This window comes from Amyelois transitella, chromosome 10, assembly GCF_032362555.1.
Source record: "Amyelois transitella isolate CPQ chromosome 10, ilAmyTran1.1, whole genome shotgun sequence".
Classification (NCBI taxonomy): Eukaryota; Metazoa; Arthropoda; class Insecta; order Lepidoptera; family Pyralidae; genus Amyelois; species Amyelois transitella.
In genome coordinates this window covers 7498781-7520475 of record NC_083513.1, presented here as the reverse complement: position 1 = coordinate 7520475, position 21695 = coordinate 7498781, and the positions used below count along the sequence as shown (strand labels likewise).

Below are 21695 nucleotides of genomic sequence, written 5' to 3'. Positions count from 1 at the left end.
CACACAGCGCACCAAAAATCATCCTACGTTGAAAGCACCCATCCAAGGATCTCGATAATCCATCAGGCGGGCTCCTGCCAGCATTTTCGTATATAGTTTATGGAAAAGTCGGTACCAATGATCGTTCACTAGGTGTTGTCATTGTAAATTTATAATTTTATTTATAGGTTTATTTTCAATATTGGATAAAAGGTATAATAAATTGACGACACTTAAATGTAATTACATCTACTACCGCTTCCGAAGCGAATGTGTTGAAGAAACGGCGGACATACAAAATGATTTACAGCATCTCTTAAATCTAAATTGTGGCTAAAAGTACATGGTCTACATAAAAAAAAAGTGAAACTAAAATCATACATTTTAAACGATAATAAGGAGAAAATCTACCAAAAACTATTAATAAATAAATCATAAATCATTTTTTATTCTCAGAAATCGTATTCCATTTTGTTAGTAAATACAAATTATCTTATAACTAGTGTTAGTAGAAATTAAATTAAAATTAAAAATGAAAGCATAGACATAGATGATGCACCACTCACCTCTTATTCCGAAGTGTGTGATACATCGTCCATGTCTGCAGAAAAGGTGAGTCCCAACGCTCAGACAACGTGATCAGGATGGTGTTGGTGGAGCGGCGGAGGCGGTTGAGTAGCGAGGCGCAGCGCGCGCGTATCACAGCGAAAAAGTCCTGCGTGTGTGCCTCCGCGAACATGGCGGATGCGCTGCACCACCGCGGCAACCCCAACATCGCCCTGAACCCGTTGTTGTACTGGACACGGAGCGCGCCATACGCCCTCCGCGCATACCTCACCCATAGGCCGCACGTGTACAGCGACTGGCAATACGACTTGAATAGTGTTATTTTCACGTCACTAGTACAACGTGCGAATCTACGAGCAAGCATATTGCAGCGAACGGACAGCGCCCTCCGTTCCCTCTCGATGTCCACATCGTCTGACATGGTCTCGGTGATCCAGTGACCCAGATACTTAAAACTGCTCACTTGATGAAGTGGAGTGCCGCAAAGAGTGACAGCTGGAGCTTTGTACTGTTTAGAACCGGCTTTGAACACCATAAACTCACTCTTTTTGGCGTTATATCTGAGTCCATGGGTCAACGCGTATCGCTCACAAATAGACAACATGCGTCTCAAGGCACCAACCGAGGGACTCAGCAGCACCATGTCATCAGCATAACTTATATTATTGATGCAAGTGCCATCTATGGAGCAACCGAGACCGGTGCTGGTGAGTTCCCCAATCAAACTATTAATGTACAGGTTGAAGAGCCGCGGAGAGCTTAGTCCGCCCTGTCTCACACCGCACTGCAACCTGTACTCATCAGAAAAAGTGCCTGCCCATCTTACAGTATTCTGCTGATTACTGTACCAGTATTTAAGCAAACAGGTTACTTCTGAAGGAAGCCCATCAAGTTTTCCCCACAGCACCTCATAATTCACCAGGTCGAACGCCTTTGAGAAATCTAGATAACATGCATACACTGGCGTGTTCCTAGCCGTATAATAGTGGACAGTCTGCTTGAGACAAAGGATAGCACTCTCTGTTGATAACTTCGGCCTAAAGCCGAACTGTGCATCGTGTAATTTAATATTTTTCTCCAGCTGTTTATCAAGCAAACTGTCCAGTACTTTAGCCACAATGGTGGCCAGAGAAATAGGCCTGTAATTTGACAGGTCCGAAACATCGCCAGTTTTGTTTTTGACTATTGGGACAACCAGTGTACGCATGAGATCCTCGGGCAGGTAACTATGTGAAAGACAAAAGTTAAAAAATAAGGCAAGCACCCTTGGCAGATGAACTCCGGCATATTTTAGGTGCTCAATGCTGAGACCATCGTGACCCGGAGACTTTCCCCTAGTCATCTTACGAATAACATCAGCTATTTCTTTAGCAGAAAATCTTAATTTAATGTTATTATCACAAGTCTCAGCATCGAGCGACCTGGACGCCAGGGTCGGTACAGAAGATGGCGGAACCATAAAATGTTGTCGAAAGGCGTTTGCTATTTCACACGGATCACATAAGCCATCTACACTCACAGGAAGACCCATTTTTGGACTAAGCTTATTAGTACATTTCCAAAATTTACCAAATTGTTTATTTTTATGATGCTCGGCTATAATGTTCATTTTAATCTGTTGTGCATTATTTTGACAATACTTTAATTTAGCTTTGAATATCTTACGCGATTCACACATTTGAACATAATATTGACCTGTTGTTGGTTTACCGTTCAATAACCACATTTCAAAACAAAGTCGAGCTTTCCTGTGGGCCTCACTTACATATCTATTCCATCCAGGTACCACTTTCTGCTTATTTTGCTTATTTAAGTGTGTACAAAGTGCAGCTTCAGATAATATTTTTATTATATTTAAATATGTTCAACAACAGCATGTGTTCAATAATACTTTATGGCTGTCATCGTTGCACACCTTGTCCGCACATACACGTAATTCCTCGGGAAAATCAATGTCAGTTAATTTAGTGTTACACAAATTCATAAACATTTCAATCTGTTTATCATTGCGCTCACCCCATATAACACCACTACGATTAGTCATATTATTTTCGAATAAACTTTTTTGACATATTTGATCTAAGTTACACTCAATAAGCAATGGGTGGTGATCTGAGTGGTATACGCCATACAGTACAGAGACGGCCCGCACGGATGGTCGCGCCGCGCTCGTGACTACACAGTGGTCAAGCCAGCGACGACACCCGTGCGCGTCGCTCACGAACGTAAACGTATCCTCACCCAATATCTCCATATCGATACACGACCATGATTGATCATTACAAAAATTAAGCAATTCTTTACTAAATAGTTCACTGGGGTGCGCGTTAAAGTCACCAAGTACATAAGCGGATTCTATGTTATAACTTTCAATAATAGAATAAATTTCACCCAAACAGTCTGTAAATTCCGGAAGATTATCCTTTGAATCCGTAGGCATATAAACTGAAAATATCAATATTGACCGATTGTTATTCATTATTTTTATCGCACTTATACGATCACTTCTACACTGCACAACCGAAACCGACGGAAAAGCTGCTTTTCTCCAGAGCAGGGCGACACCCCCGTATGGTCTTCCCTTTAATATCCCTGCAGACATGTCTACAGCTGACTTTCCGGTGAAAGAAAATGCCTCATCTATGGTATCAAGGAAAGCAATATCCTCAGGCAGCAACCATGTCTCTTGCAACGCAATAACGTCCGCGGTGCTACACAGCCGACGTATACATTCCAGTGACCGTCTGACACACTTGCAGTTAAAACTAACGAGCTTTGTTGTTCCCATTATTGAAGGATTTCTGATCACGGTTTCTGGGCCTAAAATGTATATATTCTCTATATGCTATTCCCTCAGGCCAAAAATCATCTTTTAGAATTGAACCCAGATGATGTTTGGGTACAAATATTTTGTAAGATTGATAATCCTTTGAGACTTTCATAACTACTTTCTCCACTGTCACATTGATGTTAGCCCGTTTCTTGATGTAGTCACAAATATCATTTTCCGTAACTTCCTTGCCCACATTGTATATGTATATGGGTGTTTTCACATCTGCAGCTTTAAATTTTTCCTCTGGTTCGAGCATGGCCTTGCCTCTCATACCTGCAAACTTATATCTCCTTCTTTTCTTTTGAACCAGAGTCCATTCCTCATTACTCAAAATGGGTCTCCGACGATCATCATTACGATCCTCAACCAATGTTTTGTCAGGCTGGCCGACCGTGTGTCGCAGTCCGATGGTAGATGTCTTATCGCACGCTTCGATACTGTGCGCAGTAGCGGGGACCGGCTCTGCCCGCGCATGAGTCACAGCGGCCGCTCCGTCGCAGATTTGCACTCGCTGACTACCCGCCTCTTGGATATCTCGGACTTGAGTTTGTTTTAAAATATTACCCTGATCTGTTGAATGATTTTGGGGACATTGCATATCTCGGTATACCAATTTAGGTGAGGATGTTGAGTGTTGGTGGTCGTTGATATCTACAATTGTGTTTTCGCATAGCGGATGTAAGCCCATCGGCCCGCTGTTATAGGAAAAACTGTCGATTAAACAAGCACCTCGACGATTATTTATGTTACAGTTATTGTTCTCGATTAAAGGTGTATGTTTCAAATACTGTATATCATCCTTTACTATAGATAACTGTTCAGACGTGACATAATTACTTTTTATTAAGTTAACATCTTGTTGTATCTTGAGAAGGTCTTTTAAAATACGAGTTACGTCTACGTGATCGAAAAGTACAGGGGGCAGCTTTTGCAACTCACGAGCTACAAAGATTGGGATTTCTTCGGGGTCCGTTTCCTTAAGCAAACAGATGATATCATCTATATTGCGAAGTGTTTTTCCGTTACGTTTTCTTTGCTTTTTCTTCTTGGTCGTCGGCACAGACTCAAACAACAAGTTTTTAGCATCTAGAATATCGTTTTCGGAAAAAGCACTGACACATATGTGAGCGATACTATCTTCGTCCATCACATCGATTTTATTACTAACGAAAGCTAACACCTCGTTAATTACAATATTACACGTTGAACATTTCAAAAGCTTATTAGCCATCACGAATTCTTTCCACGGAAGACTGGAGATCGCACGTACACAAGTAGTTAGCGTAACCGCGCGCGCGACGAGACTGAAAATGCGCTAAAGTGATAGTGAAGGTAGAACACGACGTTGCAAAAAAAGCTAGTTGTTTTGCGGCATTTTTCGGTTGTATTTAGGTTCTTTCTATTTTTCTTGAAGTTATTTCATAATGTTAAAGATATTTGATTACCTACTTCATTCTTATTTCTTCAGTGAAAAATGAGGAGTATTTTTCTATTAATTTACTTAAAAATCAAGCTAAGTAACACATAACATTGTCAATTTATGTAACTTCATGATATTATGTTATCACAATACACAAAAATACTTTTTGCTAAGGCAAAATAAACAAAGTTTGAGTATACATATATTGGAAAACCCGAGTATGAAGGAGTTTAAACATTTATGCATTTCTATGTAAACGAGGCCTTAGAAACGGCACATAAAGGTATTAGACCAGTGCAGCCTGCAAACGGGTGATTTTGTCTCGTGTACTCCAACGTGCATTAGCTCAAATCCTTAGGGAGAGGAGGCATAGGACAACTAGAATAGTCCTAAATAATTGGACTATTGTTTTGAACAAAATTTAATTATACTGTAGGGGAGAATAGGGTAATGGGAGCCTATTAAGGGAAAGTTTTAATAAAAATCACGTTAGTCGAAATATTTGTATTTTTTTATTATAAACTCTTACCTTCATTATTAGAGAACATTTTAATCATAGTTATAATCAAGTACAGACATGAAATAAGGTACAATTAGCGTTTTACTAAAAAAAGTCAGTCGCTCCTATTACCCGACAGATGCGGGTAATGAGAGCCCATTTAACGCTCATAGGGAAAATGGGAGCCATTATAATTACTATTAAAGAAAAAAATAACAAAACGTATACTATGCATGAGATTTAGTTATTACAATTATCAATATAATAAAACGCTTGGTTTGGCTTTTCTTCTTGGGCAAATACAGTACGTCTTCCCAGCTTAGGTGAGTTTTTGTAGCTACTGTCGAACAAATACCGCATTTTCTAATGAATCCACTGTCCAAGAAGCTTTTGTTGTTGTCCGAGTTCTTGTACGTGGCATCTAAAAGAAAAAATAAGCATTTTATATCTCTGAACTGACTAAATGGGGCAATGGGATCGATGTCGAGTAATGAGAGCCTTACTAGGCTACCATTACCCGCTGACCACCATTTTGAAAAGTATTGACATAACTATGTAATTGTATTCTCAATCACAATTCAACTATTTGTACTTGTTAGTTAACGAATCTAGCGATATAATAAGCATAACTACATTAAAATAAGATTATATTTTCATGCTTACCTTGATAATGGCAATCGGCAATTTCTTGTAAGCGTGGAGCGAAAAACACACAACTGTCCCTTGTGACTAAACGAATGGCACTAACGGTTCAAGCGCGTCAGGCGAAGTTTGCCTATTGTCGACGGAAGTAGCCGAGTACCAACGATCGCGCAAATGTGTCTGCATTCCGCTCAAACACCATAGCTCCCATTGCCCGACCGCTCCCATTACCCCACGTTCCCCTACGCTTTTTAATATGTGAGAGGTTTTCGGACAGGTTTCCTTTAGCATATTCTCAATCAGTACAATTTAGTCAATTATCAGCTGTTGAGGAAATGATGAATTTTTGATTGATCGCAGGAGGAGTTGAAATGGTTTTAAATTACTCTGCTGGAAACCATATAGCTTCATAAGAGCTCGATTAAGCACGATGATCGAATCTTCATATTTCGTTATTGCATTCAGGAATATTCCACAGACCTATTATAATAACAAGTATTTGATAAGTAGATGTTCGTTCGTTTGCTTTTTTCCGTACCGATCACAAATCGGAGCTCACATAGGTATTATAATTTATTTTTTGTATTAACACTTCAATTTAGACACAGAAAGTTACACCAATATTATCTTAACTGTCAAGGCGTCGACGTCGAATTCATATATATATATCATCACGTCTATATCTCTTGTGGGGTAGACAGAGCCAGCAGTCTTGAAAAGACTGAAAGGCCAAGTTCAGCTGTATGGATATATTCATCTTTGGATCCCATGGATGTGTCTTATTTAAAAATATCAAGAAACTTTAATACAATTTCCTAGTTTAGCAATAACAAAAGTAGGCAGTTCAACAATGCCTCTCACATCAAGTGCTCTCCAGTAATTGCTCTCCTTTCAACCTTTGTCTATTCAGGCGCTATCCATCCCTCCTATATCATTGTACCACCGGCCACAAACAGCTTTTGTCGCCGGGAACGTCTATTCTCACTAATACGGACACAATGCTAGAAATTCTCGGCCGATTTATCCGCTTTTGCTAGGAAAAACTTTAGCCGTTTAGCGTTCTGATTCTCCTTGACACTAAGTTCAGACGAAGCCAATTGTGGAATGAGACGCGAATGTAATAGGTTCCGGTGGCTTTGGTGCGGAAACTTCAACGGTTTGCACTCGAGAATAAATTTCTTATAATAAAAATACACTGAGTCTCGGAATTTACTTTGATTTCGACGAATTGGAAAATTGGTTTTGTTGAGAAAAGAAAGACCAAAGACAAACAATAACTTAGAAATAGTCAATCATAGACTTCAGTGTTGCCAATATAAATGTACTTATTTCTAACAGGTTTAACTGAGATTTTTAGTACGTAGACTCAGCAGGGCAAGTACCAGTTAGTAGGTTACATTTCAAGTATCGCTTGGTATTGTTACATGCCTAATTTTGGGCCTACCTACCTAAGTACTCTTGGATTGTGGTTGAAAAAGGACCAAGGGCTCCTCTTTAGCTATAATAAATAAATATAAATATATACGGGACAAATTATGCAGATTGAGTTAGCCTCGAAGTAAGTTCGAGACTTGTATTACGAGATACTAACTCCACGATACTATATTTTTATAATAAATACTTATATAGATAAACATCCAAGACCAAGGCCAATCGGAGAAAGTTCGTTTCTCATCATGCCCTGGCCGGGATTCGAACCTGGGACCCCCGGTGTCACAGACAAGCGCACTACCGCTGCGCCACAGAGGCCGTTAAATAGATAGTAGTAGAAAGAAGTGCAACAAGGATTAGGACGTTATTAGGACAATGACACAAGGTACATTATTCTGGGGCAGCGTTAGCTATTACAAATACCTTCCTATGTTAAACCATTTGATCTTCTGTATCTAAATCAAGTCCATTAACTACTAAGAGGAAGTAACGAAGAGCGACGCAGCTTACATTTGTAACACAAATAGAGCCAGTCGTTTGTAAACCAAACATTCAGTGATGCTTCCTGATTTTGTTTGAATTACCTCACTTCTGTGCAATTGAATGTCTGTTTGTATAAGTGCGCTTGAGACGATTACTTGGGCAAGCTCCTAATTGCGCTGACATTTTATAACAACGAACTCAATATATTAAAGTAATTATTCTGCGGTTATTGGGTTAAATGTATACAAAATCTACATATAATTATCACTATTGGGTAGAAAGAGCTAATAGTTTCCAAAAACTGTAAGGGCACGTTCTGCTTGATGGCATGCTGATGATATTCAGATAACATTATACCATAGAAACTATTTATTAGTTCAAAAAAAGAGAAAATGAAAATCAGACGTTTTGCTGCAAAGATGCTTATTACGTCCACCAAATTCCAATAACAATATACAATTAAAACTGATAATGAAAAAAACCCAAGAAGGATGCAATCGAGACCAACGTCAAGAAGATTATGATTAATCTGACAAAGAAAAAATATATTAACATTAAAATACTGTAAAAAAATAAATACCCAAATTTTCAACAATGTAACAGAAAATAATACAAAAAAATCTTATCTCTCACACAGCTTTGCATCTGCATAACAATGTACGCTGGCGTTCCGTTTAACGCAACTTTCTGTTTATTTTATAACATGATGTATATGTGTGGATACGTTTGCTTTATGGAGCGTGAACCACGATATCTCCTAAAGCCTTTGCATCATTGCCTCGTGTGTATTTCGCTGTTGACATAAAACGAACATTTGATATATCGATGTAGGGAAATTGTCATTTTTTTTATAACATCCCCAGATCCCTGATTGTTCAAAGTTTTTGTTGATATTTTTTTTATTTCAAAATTATTTTTCTACAAAATGCACCTGAACAATGTTATGGAAATTAGGTAGTTATGTATGTTTCCCTACCAAAATTACGATACTATAAAAGAAATTAAAGCTAACATTGCATGTCAATTGATTTTAAATTTTAAAACCGTGTCTAAATGAACTACGTTTAAATGCTGGAAATACCTCGCGTCGTCTAAAAATAACTAATCCCTTGTAAAGTCACGCGATTTTGTCACAGAAAACTGTGTTTATCATATAAATGGTATCGGTTAATGTACGAAGGTGTGTTACCACGCCAGCGATCGTATCAAACGCGACACGCCAATTGCAGGCGTCATATATACACGTCTTTTTTCATAACGGAGTAGACAGATTCAATACCTTCAAGATTCCAAGGCCAAGTTAGAGAAGTTCAGAGATAGTGACAAGTTACTAGTTAGAGATAGTGGAAAGACGTAGTCTCTGCCTCTCCCCTCCGGGAAAGAGGCGTGATTTTATATGTATGTCGGTTATTATACAAAAAACTCAAAACATCTCTGGCAAGTTATTAAGGACATTAATGGTATTAATCGTTCCCAAGACCACTCACAAAATCTACTGAATGAAAACTGCCCCAAGGATAGTATCAATAATATAAACTCATTTTTTGCTACAATTGGACAACAACTGTCAGACCAAAGCCCTCTAGTGTGCCGGGAACAAGACATATCTCACCAAACCAGACATCCCACACCTTCCCCAGCCCATAGCTTAATGATGGCTCCCGTCTTGGAGGAAGAGGTCCTACAGCTCATCATAGGGCTAAAAGAAAAAAGTGCGGTTGGTTTAGACCAAATCCCAAGTTGGATAATTAAGCGATACGCTGTTCTACTGGTTAAACCAATCACACACATATGCAACCTATCAGTTACGCATGGCATTTTCCCCTCAGCCTTCAAGACAGCTCTCATAAAACCTATCTACAAAAGCGGCGAAAAGAGCAGAGTCGATAATTATAGACCCATCTCAATACTCCCAGCTTTATCAAAAATCCTGGAACGGATAATGAATAACCGCCTGATCCAATTTTTAGAATCCAATAAACTACTATCCCCATTCCAGTATGGATTCCGAGCCGGTAGGTCAACTAGTGACGCAGTTCAGGAATTAACCAATGCCATCATCTCCTCCCTAGATAATAAAGAGCAATGTCTTGTAATATTCCTCGATCTAAAGAAGGCATTCGACACTGTCCCCATACCACGCTTACTAGGCAAACTAGAAAGAATAGGAATTAGGGGAATTACCCTTTCACTGTTCCGGGACTTCTTGACCCGCAGAAAACAAAGAACCAGAATAGGAAACTGGACCAGTGAAGAGTCAGAAGTAACATGTGGTGTACCACAGGGCAGCTGCATCTCTCCTACCCTCTTCCTGGTCTATATTGATAGTTTGTGCCGAATCCAACTTGACAGTGGTAGAATTTTTGCCTTTGCAGATGACACTGCACTCTTCTTTAAAGGAAATAATTGGGACGAAACGTTCGACATAGCCCAAAATGGACTTCACTTAGCAAACAACTGGCTTACTAGCAACCGACTGACTCTTAACACAAGCAAAACCAAATACGTTACATTCTCATTCAAAACTAATCTACAACCGCCACCAACCTTCACCTTAACCGCTCACGATTGTAACCAAATGTTCCAAAATTGTACATGCCCCCAGTTAGAAAAAGTTGAACACTTAAAATACCTAGGAGTCATTATAGACCAAACCCTATCGTTTAAACAACATACGGAAACCCTAACAACTAGACTGCGCAAACTAGTCTATATATTTAAAACTATTAGACATATATCCGACCGTAAAGTGATACTGATGGTGTACAACGCCCTATGCCAATCGCTCATCAACTACTGTATTACCACATGGGGGGGAGTAGCCAAAACACACCTTCTAGAAGTCGAAAGAGCCCAAAGATGCATTCTTAAGGTAGCAGCGAGCCTCCCCTTTCGTCACCCAACTGATGAACTATATAAACATTGGGACGTACTCACAGTCAGACAATCATATATATTACGCATCACCCTTACACAACACTCTTACATCCAATATGACCCAAATAAATTCATAGACAGGCGACGGAACAGAACAGTTTGCGTAATACCCCCTCACAACACAGCTACTGCAACTTCTTTCTTCTTTTACCTTGGACCGTACATTTACAACAAAATAAACAAACATTTAAATATATACCCACTACACAAATATAGCTGTAAAAAAACAATTATAACCTACCTAAAAACATTAAATTATACAGACACAGAAAAGCTACTTGAACAAATTATTTAGCACAACCACCAATGCAATTCCTCACCACTAAATCTTCCTCCAAATAAAAAACCACTTTCGTACACATAAACAACACATCCTTCTCACAACCACACATACAATACAAATTAAACAGCCCAAATATGTTAGTACCTACTCAATCAAATCCATATTAGTACCTAATCATACAATACTTATATTATTTAGTAATAGTTAACATAAGATAAAAGTATAGATAATAAATGCTACGAGTATGTAGTTATGTGTATATGTGGATGTATAGATACATATATTTATACATGTATATGATGTATATATATACGTTCATACAAATTCATAAGTGTATCCGTAAACGATACATATTCAAGCACCAGTGACTACAACAAGTACTCCAAGGGAGGGGCCTAGTCACCTGTAGGACAGGTTTCTTAGGAGACCTATTTCAGGGACTAGTCTCTTCACAAAGTGTACAAGTTCGTTCAAGTCTCTGACTTCAGAACTTAGTTAAGTTATCTATAGCGCTTCCTTCCTTATGTATTTATTTGTGAAGAGAAAATAAACGTTTTTTTTATTATTTTTATTATTATTATTGGTTCATCGCCTAAAAGGAGAATACCAAAATTAAGTCTTTCTTGATTTCTTTTAACAATCTGCGCATGAGAAGGAGCAGCTTGGAAGCCGTTGAAGCTGAAACACATACATATTTCGCTACCAGACATATATAGAATCTTGTGCTTGATAAATCTACTTAGTCGTCTCTTACGATATTTACGGAATAGTGAAATATTTTAACTAATTCATTTATATGAGAGTAGAACTTTATAATTAAAATATAGGTGTGCTTCCACGCCAGTCTTCGGACGCGACACCCCAATCGCGGGCGTTATACTCGTAATATGAAAAATTGTTGGGAAAATAAAATGGCGACCGATGCAGACTGCAGCGGGTGACTTTGTTATTTTTTAGTAGTACGGCGAGTGCTGGCAGCGACGTATAAATGGATTATGTCTCGGTGCGAGAACTTATAAATTTATTTATCTTTCGACAGGCACGTCTTGACATTGCTCGGATTCGATCCCCGGTCAGGTCATGAAGGAAAAAATGTTTTCGGATTAGGTTCAGTTTTGGTTATTTATCGTTATAAGTAGATACTTTTTATGAAATATGGTATACTTGAGTTGGCATCCTATTACAAATTTCCAAATTTACTTTGGGGCTATGTCTATTTGTGTGTAGTGATTTGTTTAAAAGTACCTTAACTTGTTTTATTCTTTTTTTTTTGTTCAAGACAGACACATGCAAAGATAAGCTCGAAAACTAGTATATAATAAAAAAATGTTATATAATAAGTTCAACCAGTCACTATTTGAATCTCAATTCTATCATTAAGCATTCAAGACTGTTGGCTCTGTATATATCGCAAGTGATATCGGCGTGACTATACGTATGTGATAATAAGTTGTGAAATAAAATATGTTTTTGGTTACTGATTAAATAAACTTGGGACACGTTCTTTCTGATTATTTGATGTAACAGTTTCCACTCATTGACCTAAAATATCTGAGTAATATATTAATGGATGAATTGGGTGAATAGCAAACACTTGACAGTCACTCAAATATTCATAGTTAAATATTTATAAATTAAAAGGACATTCACATGAAATAATGGTCAACGTTATCACAATATAATAATAATTAATATTTAAAATTGTCAACTTATGACAATTCCAGCTTTTAAATTAATTTCAACAGTCATAAAATTACGCCTCTTTCTCAGAGGGGTAGGCATAGACTATATGTTTCCACTTGCCACGAACCTTGCACACTTCTTTGGCTTCGTCCACATTAATAAAAAAACAAAATTACATCTTCACAATTTTGTTGGTGATAACGACTTGGCGCTTACCAAGAAAGCTATTGTCAATAACGACAATCACTAAATTTAAGCTAACTATTAATACAGATTTGGCTCTAGACCAAGTCGCAAAATGCTTTGGAAAAACTCTAAATCCGCCGGCTACACTCTGCTTCGCGGCCTTAAAGCAATAATGCAAGTTAAGACATTCCAGAAAAGTCTTCCTTTTAGTGGCGAGTAGTTAAGAGTTCCGCCGTAGCTAGAACATTAAAACAGGATTGATTTTAATTCAGAAGTGAATGCAGGTACTACAATTTGAGTACATTTTATCATCATTTAATTCACAGGGTACAAACTCATAGGTCACGTTTACGGTTAGAAATATTCAAAAATAGTAACAGCACATTACCTTATTTAAGTTCATAAGCCTTTCCAATGATTTAAGAAAAGCACTATTCCTGCGTAGATTGCAAAGTCAACATAGCAAAATCTGATGCAAATGATATTTATTAGCTACCAGTAAAAGGGTAGGAATTTTTCTTTTATTTGAATGAAATGGTTTATTTTTTAAATGAATAATATTAATCTTAAAATTCTTCGGCTTTTAACACTTGCATTAGCGTAAATTGTTTGGGAAAAAGATATTATTTTATGAAATCAAGAGTGTCGGTAGATAAGAGCCAGGTTTTGGGGACGCAGGTGCAAACCGTTCTTTAAAAGGTTTTTGACAGTCCAGTTGGCCATGACAAATTACCCCACCAAACACTTGAAAATCCATTCTTCCTTACGAATGGGTCGTTAAAGTATTTGTAGTAAACGATTTGAGCTTTATAATATACTTAACGGGTTGACTTTCTATCACTATTATGGAGCCAAATGTGTAATTTGATATTTTAAGTATTGCGATCTGGTTACCCCGTAAGGGCATAAAGATGTGAAGAACTACTATGCAAATCTCCAAAGATATGCGTAGTAGTTTTATATGAGATAATGCTAGTGTTACAGCGACCATCAACTATCTACTGAACTGAACTCGATTGAACAATCCATATTATCTCTTTTTCTAGGAGGTGTCTGTGGGATCCAGACGCCCAAAGCTACTTCAGTCCAACGACGAAGTTGAACGGCTGAAAGTGAAAAATACTCAAAGAGTGGAAGAGATCCTGAAACCATAGAGACTGCTATTACTCATAGCAAATGTGAACCTGTAGCCAACAGCCATCCTGGAAATAAACAAATGAATTGAATTTCGACATGTAAAGTAAAATGTTTCTGATAAAGTTTTACAAGAGTGGAAGGATTCTTCAAACTGTACGCTGACCAAATTAAGCACCTTTCCACTTCAACTGAGTGCCGACTGTTAAGTATTCTCTTTACTTTATAACCCTGAATTACTTGGTGAAGTATTCGAAAAGCGGATTTCAATTTATTGGCAGAATGGTAAGGGGATTATTTCGCTTCAGTCAAGTGATCTCGTCACGTTTATTTTCATAAATCTGAATTTTTCATTGCTTTCGTGCTATCGAATGATGTTAAGGATATTATTTTGTACTAGTTATTTATACGGCTCACAAAGATTTATCTTTGATTTCTTTTTAAACAAACAAAAAATATATTTTCTACTGAATGTTTTTGAATCTATGAGGATTTTTTTTTAATTTTAGGCAGTGCCCATGATTCTCAATTTATATTTATATCATATCATAGAAAATGATAAAATATTCCCAATTGTGAAATCATAATAATTTATTGACCTAATTATAATTTTTCATTAATCAGTCTTTAATTCAAATGATACTAATGAATTCAAAGACAACGTGTATCTTCAAAGACAAAGTCAAGACTTTCTAACTTAGTGAAAATTTAAAGACTTCACTACATACTAACAAGTATAATAAAAAGCTATTCATGAAACATTTCGTATACATTCTATCCACGATGTAAGTACGATGCAATCATCATAGAAGCACAACTAACTAATGGAGACTACAGAAAGGCATATTTTTTCATTATTGTTCTGTCAAATTTAAGTCAATTTTTTTTAATTTCCTACATCTATCAATGCTGCATTTATCATATAAACACAGATTTTGAGGGGCTAAAGTTTCATTTCACAAAATATCCGCAATTATTTCGGATTAAATCTACTATGCCGTGTGGTTCCCGGCACCAATACAAAAAAGAGTAGGATCTCTCATCTCTGTCCCATGGATGTCGTAAAAGGCGACTTAGGGATAGGCTTACAAACTTAGGATTCTTTTTTAGGCAATGGGTTAGCAAACTGTCACTATTTTAATCTCAATTCTATCATTAAGCCAAATAGCTGAACGTGGCCATTTAGTCTTTTCAAGACTGTTGGCTCTGTCTACCCCGTAAGGGGTATAGACGTGACCATATGTATGTATGTATGTAAATCTACTACCTTAAAGCGTTTGTGTAGAACAACACACTACAAGTAAAAAAAAATGTATGAGAATTAAGCAATATTTACGTATCTGGCATGTTGGCCTACTCTGTACTCTCATTCTTTGTGTCAGAGGTGCATGCAGCATTTTAATTACAAACGTTTTAGCTGCAACGAATGCGGCGAATAAAATTCACAATGCGTTTAGTAGAGGGCAGCACTAACACAGGTGTTTAGCCGGCTGGAAGAACGTGCCGTGAACGATTTTCTGCTTTTTGCTTTCATATCATTGCGACTTTAAACCGTATAAAGTTATATTTGCTTGAACATTTCATATTTCGAATGCCTGAAACAGTACTGGATGGCATCCGAAATGAAAATATTATTTTTATGAAAATATACTTTTATGAACATAATATTTACATGGAATTCTTGAATCAAATTCTTTATGACTGGATTTCTCACAATATTTGGCACGACATTTTAAAAGTGGCCAACATATTCATATATTTATTTGCATATTGCGATATCATAAATCTAGTTTGAAGGCCTCCTGATGTTAGTAAGGGCAGAGCCTGAGATTTTGAAGGTCTACTATTGTTCTGTATTTTTTGTTCTTGCTGTTGTCATATTTTTTTTTACACAATGTTATTAGCGTGGTTCTCGACACTTAAAAATGGGGCCACTTCATCTCTTTCACATAAATAGTAAAAGGCGACTTAGAGAATAGGCAGATTCATGCAGCTTTTATAATGATCCTTTATGCATCCATACATGTAGATTTTGCCTGGGATTTTCTAGGTTTTTATTTTCTAAAGTTGCGGAAGTCAGATAGGAGTCTCTTCGTGTACAAACCATACTTAACTCATCTAACATCATAGTCACAAGTCGTACCCCGGGATGTTTTCCAGAGACGTGAAGATATAAGCGGGATTTACGCGAGGAGGAAGAAGATAGATAGATAAAACTCTTTCTTTCACCAGAAAAGTACAACAAACAAAACACCACAATACAGACAGAGATGGTACAAAGACGGACTTAACGCTAATGCAATCTCTTCCAGTCAACCTTTAATAATATCCTTTTAAGAAACCATTAGTAATATCTAACTTTTTTCCAATACACCGACCTTACAAATCACCGTTAATTCTACATAAATCCTGATCATTTCTAGTGTAATTGTATCCTTAAAGTCCTTTTAGATCTGTACCTGGGACCATTAGGAGATTAAAACTGAGGCACACCTGCTCGGCGGTAACCGCACCCGTGCACTGTTGTAAATATAAGTGCGCTTCTGAATGATTCAGTAAATGCTGTACCTAAACTAGTAAAAGATTTTATGTTTTTAGCAAGCGCGTGTTCAAATAAAAAAAAAATATACAGTTGAAAACGGGTCAGATTAAAAAGAAATGTAACCTTAAAATGATTTTAAGCGACCGAGCATTACTTTCATTATTTTTTGTTGAATGCTCATGGTAAAAGTTTTCAAGAACTTTTACCATGAGCATTGTTTTACACTTCAGGCTTATAAAATTTCCGTGTGAGTATACAAAGTATATACAATGGGCTAACGATCTGTCACTATTTGAATGTTCATTTCATTACTAAGCCATACAGCTGAATGTTGTCTTTCAGTCTCTGCGAGACTGTTGGCTCTGTCAACCTCGCCAGGGAAATAGACGTGATTATATATATGTACGTGGGTATATTGGTTCTAAACCCTTGCATCATCATAGGAATGCAATAAGATACTGCAATAACATTGTTTATATTAACGTAACATATGCATATTTAGCGGGAACCCACAACGACCAATATAGTACACTTTATATAGCAGTAAAGTTAACGGTAGCAATAAAACCACGTTATCTGAGGTGTGTAAAATTGAGTGCTGCCTCCGAAGCATAAACAGAATTACTTTTAATAATACAGGAATTTTTCCGTTTTACTGCATTTCAGCCAACGTAAAATGAATAGAGATGATATAAACTCTTTGGTAGGAAAAAATATGAGCCGTAAAAATTTTTGGCCGTTGGGTTTTTCCCTGTTTTACCGGCAAACTTCAGTTGTTGCTGGTTAACGTAAAAATTGTTAAACCTGTCATCCCAGTGACCGAATTTTTCCATCATATTATTAGGTCATTAAAGCATAAAAATATTCTTTCCATACTGAGAAAACCTTAGCGAAGTAAACTTCCGTTGGGATTGAAACTATAGATATCATTTTAAAGGAAGGAAGGCTAACTCAAATGTTTACCATTGATTACTGTTTTTTTCATCATTACTTATATAACCCCTTATAAAACAGATCACTTTGACTACCTAAGTTCTCGAGAATCCAAGCATACCCTTTAATTTCCATTTGGTTATTTCACCATGGTTACGTTACTTCCACCAGTTTCATCAATCCATCATTATGCATTTCCTCAAAATTTTTCCCAATCCTTGTTTCCAAAAGCTACTGCCAACTTCCTTGGCGATTTAATAATCATGTTTGTAAAGATAACGCCTAAACCAATGGACCATAAATTATATATGTCCACATAGAAGCAGAGGCATTGAATTATATGAACACCGAACGCAGCTCGTTCATCTGGAAATGATCTGAATGCCTATAACACTCGACGTTTGAATGTGCTAATTGTATGTGCCAATTACTTATATACTTGTACAGGAAATGTGTCATATTTATCAGGAACGGGATAGATAGTCCGATTCGATTATTCACTGGTCGTAGAAACCTGTACCTACTGCATTCGAAGTCAATAATAAAAAGTTTTTCCTACTTTAAAGAAAGACTGTACAAACTACTGACCTACATTACTTAAAACCTATAAAATTAATCTTCGCATTGACAAGTAAACGTATTGACCATCGATTCCTCAATATTTACCTAGTTCATAGCCGTCTTTGACTATATTAGGACCCACGAGTATTTAAAAAAGAATTTTAGGCACTTGCAACAGAAACCTTTTTTGGTTTCTAATGATTAGTGGAATTGGCGAAACGCAGCCATGTAGCTTTTTTCACAATTTGGTTGGTACCTCATAATAATGCAAGAATAAAATAAATACACAGGTTAGTCTTATATTTTCCGAATATTCTCTTTAATTTATTTATTGGACTTTATTCGAGATTTCAATAAGTAGGATCGTCTATCTACAAACACAATTAGTAATTAGCTACAAGACTGTTACCTGCTAACGACCAATACAAACTCTAGTTGTTTACGTGATTAGTGCCGTGTTGCTGGAGACACACAGTTGGAAAGAATATGTTTTTTGAGTACCTCTTACACTCAATGATTTTTGTTGATTACTTAAATTAAGATACGATAAAAAGAGGATGCCTAAGGCCGGTCAAAGTAAGATAATTGAATACCGTAGAGATGTAGAGATTTACGGGGCAGTGTGTTAAAACCTCACAAGCTCTAGGAATATGGTCAAAGGCGAGTTCAGTTCTCTTCTCCAGAGGTCAAGATGCCGCTTCCAATGCTAAGAAGATGATGACAGGTTATAAAATTATAAGCCATTCCCTTGATTTAATTTAACAATGCAACTGGCTCACACAACGTTTAGTTACAAGACCACCATAGAAGTGCATCTGCAGTCTCTAAACAAAACAGATTTATGAACAAATATCAAAGTAATTTTTTTTATTAAACAAAGAAATTTTTCGGTAATTGACTAAGAGCGCTTGATTGTGTGTCAGCGCGTGTAAATATGTACATCCAGGACCGTGCCCTCTGTATCTACGCCATCTTGAAATTTCTAGCATTTTGGTGCTACGGATATATTTTTTTAATGCATTTGCGTAAAAGTTACCGGATCAACAAAAAACTTTCTACGCCTTAAGTTATGATTCTGGCGATTCGACCCTCTGATCACTGACTGACCAAATCAGGTAGCAAGTCAAAATTATTTATTGACTCTCTTTATCGACACTTGTTTAACAGGTGGATTAAATAGAGCCATCATAGTGATGCGATTATAGCAAAAAAAATTTAATTTGATAAAGACGAGAAAAAATACTTGACTTGATAATGAGAAATTGTCATTATCGAGTCAAGTATTTTTTTTGTCCATACTCAGTCGATACAAGCTGTGTGTATTAAGGAACCCATTCGGGATTAGGTAGCAGTGTCAATCAGTGGTGGCCTCAGTAATCTTACCTCGTAATTGTACCAGGCAGTCCAATTATTGGCATTCACCGCTTCAGAGTGGACATCGCCTTTACAGAATTTATTTGTCAAGAAATAACCTAAAGCTGTGGGTAATAACATAACCTCCATCTCTTACGAAAAACAATGAAAAACTCGTATAACATTGGGATTCAGATGAAGAATTTAAACTAACATTTAAGGTACTAATTTAAGGTAACAACAGTAAAAGTTATAAATAAGGCTTTATTATAAGATTCAACAATCAAGAAAGCTCACTGCCTTGCATCGTATTATATTCTGGGAATATTATGTTCATCATATACATATGTATATATCTATGGAATTTTCTAGCAGTTATAACTGTTTAAAATTAAATCCACGGGCCATAATCAATTAATAGGTCACTTCATTTTCATTGGGTAATTGTTCAAGCTAAGCTAATGCTGTAATACCAAGATAAAAGACCCGTTTTATTTAAAAAGAGCTTTTTGATAAAAAAGAACCTATTATACTAATAGAAAGGGCAAGTCGAGTGGGTTAGGTAGTTAGAAGCGAGCCAGTCACCTAGCTACTCTCATAAAAAGTTCTTTGGAACCTGCAGAATTAGTGGCATTGATTGGAAGCCAAATTGGCTTCAAACAAGTTTGGTTATCAAAGCCGAATGATCCCTCATTAGACTTTGGATTCAGGATTAGGCTCCTTTGTTTGTTGGCGTACGGCGTTACGTTCCTGTGCTTTTGTTTAATTAGTTACTGTTATATTCCAAGATTCAATTTTAGACAAAGACGAGGGTTTTTATAAAATATGTTTTAGTCATAAGTTCTACTCGTATTTTTTTCCTTGATGTACATTGTACATAAATATATAAGTAATAAATAAATACTAATAAAATGTTTTAATACCGTTAATGTTCATGGTAAACTTAGTATTTATAAACATGTCCCTAGGATGTCTTAAGGACATAAATATAGGACTAATATATTTTCGTTGTAAGACTCGAAAGCAATGTTATTTACGAAAATCAGCATTACCTTTCATCCGGAAGAATAATGCCAAGGCTTTTTTTGATTCTGCTGATTCTGAAAATCTACGCGGGAAGAAGACCAGCTGGGACGAATATGATTTTTCTTCGACCAGACTCGCAGGGTAGCATTCATAAAATAACCACTTAAAAATAATTCTAAACGGTGAAAAACTACGTTATGTCAAATTAGTTGCATCGCAGGAACACACATTTATTTACAATCTAAGAAAATTCTCTCCAATTCATATTCATTAATATACAAACCAGACAAATGGTAATTGGAAATGTTGGGGAAAAATTGAAAAGCCATTAGTCATCGCCGTATCAAATCACTAAGCGGTAATTATTTTTCCATTTTGCTTCATATATGGGTACCTTGTGGTTTTTGTAGGTTAATTAACGATGGTTAATCGTAGCGTGTCGATAGAGATACCACGGTAATTTGGTTGGAAATTAATGTGCTGCAATTATAGCTTTTATCATTATCATTTATTTTGAAACTTTTTTCGTTTTAAAAGAGTAGATAATAATTTATGTTTCTCTTTATTTTAGGTTCACAGGATAAAAATAAGTCACGATAATTATCACATTTAAAATTTATTTACCTAGTAATTTGTTGTCCAACTGCTGAGTAAAAGCTCTATTCTTCGTCTCTCCTAAGCTTTGTTTGGAAGATTAAATTTGGTTCGAATATATCGTTAGAAGTGTAGTTAAAGTTATTAGTGTATAATACAAGTGAACGGGCCGAGGGTCTTTTAGGTCTAGTCTGTCAGAATAAAAAAGATTTTTTCCCGTTCAAGATACGTCTTGTCGTCTTATGGTCTTAGTCTCGATTTGGTGTCGATTGTCCTTGTTTTCACAGTCTGTCAGTCGGTTTGAGTCATCTAAATTGTCAAGTCAAAGAGTCTCGTTTGTCCATGGAGGCTGAACGGCCGCTACAATAAGATTATATGAAATTTTCCCAGAATCCGAATAGTGTGAAATCACGGAATCTAAAATCGGCGCATAAATAGTTTTACATACCTGCCTATATAAAACTAAGCATTTGCGCATCGCCTCGCTTTTGAAAATCGCATTGGAATACGCCACTTAAAGTAAATGTTTACCTATGTATGTTTACAAACTCGAACCGTTTGAAATTAGAACGGCACAGATGAAATATACAAGACAAGAGTCGTTGAGCC

At 36.7% G+C, this 21695-nt stretch overlaps 1 protein-coding gene and 1 long non-coding RNA gene across 2 annotated transcripts; both read right to left on the bottom strand.

The window, feature by feature from the left end:
• Positions 1–541: 541 nt before the first annotated feature.
• On the bottom strand, positions 542–4610 carry LOC132902175 (uncharacterized). The gene is made up of 4 exons (XM_060946261.1): positions 3431–4610; positions 2873–3366; positions 2573–2576; positions 542–1905 (listed from the first exon to the last, which is right to left on the bottom strand). Exons 1-4 carry the CDS (start codon positions 4608–4610, stop codon positions 542–544), a joined length of 3042 nt encoding a protein of 1013 aa, XP_060802244.1.
• A 678-nt stretch (positions 4611–5288) lies between these two features.
• LOC132902163 (uncharacterized) lies at positions 5289–6132 on the bottom strand. The gene is made up of 2 exons (XR_009657037.1): positions 5962–6132; positions 5289–5719 (listed from the first exon to the last, which is right to left on the bottom strand). It is a non-coding gene; the product is annotated as an uncharacterized LOC132902163 (long non-coding RNA).
• Positions 6133–21695: the final 15563 nt, after the last annotated feature.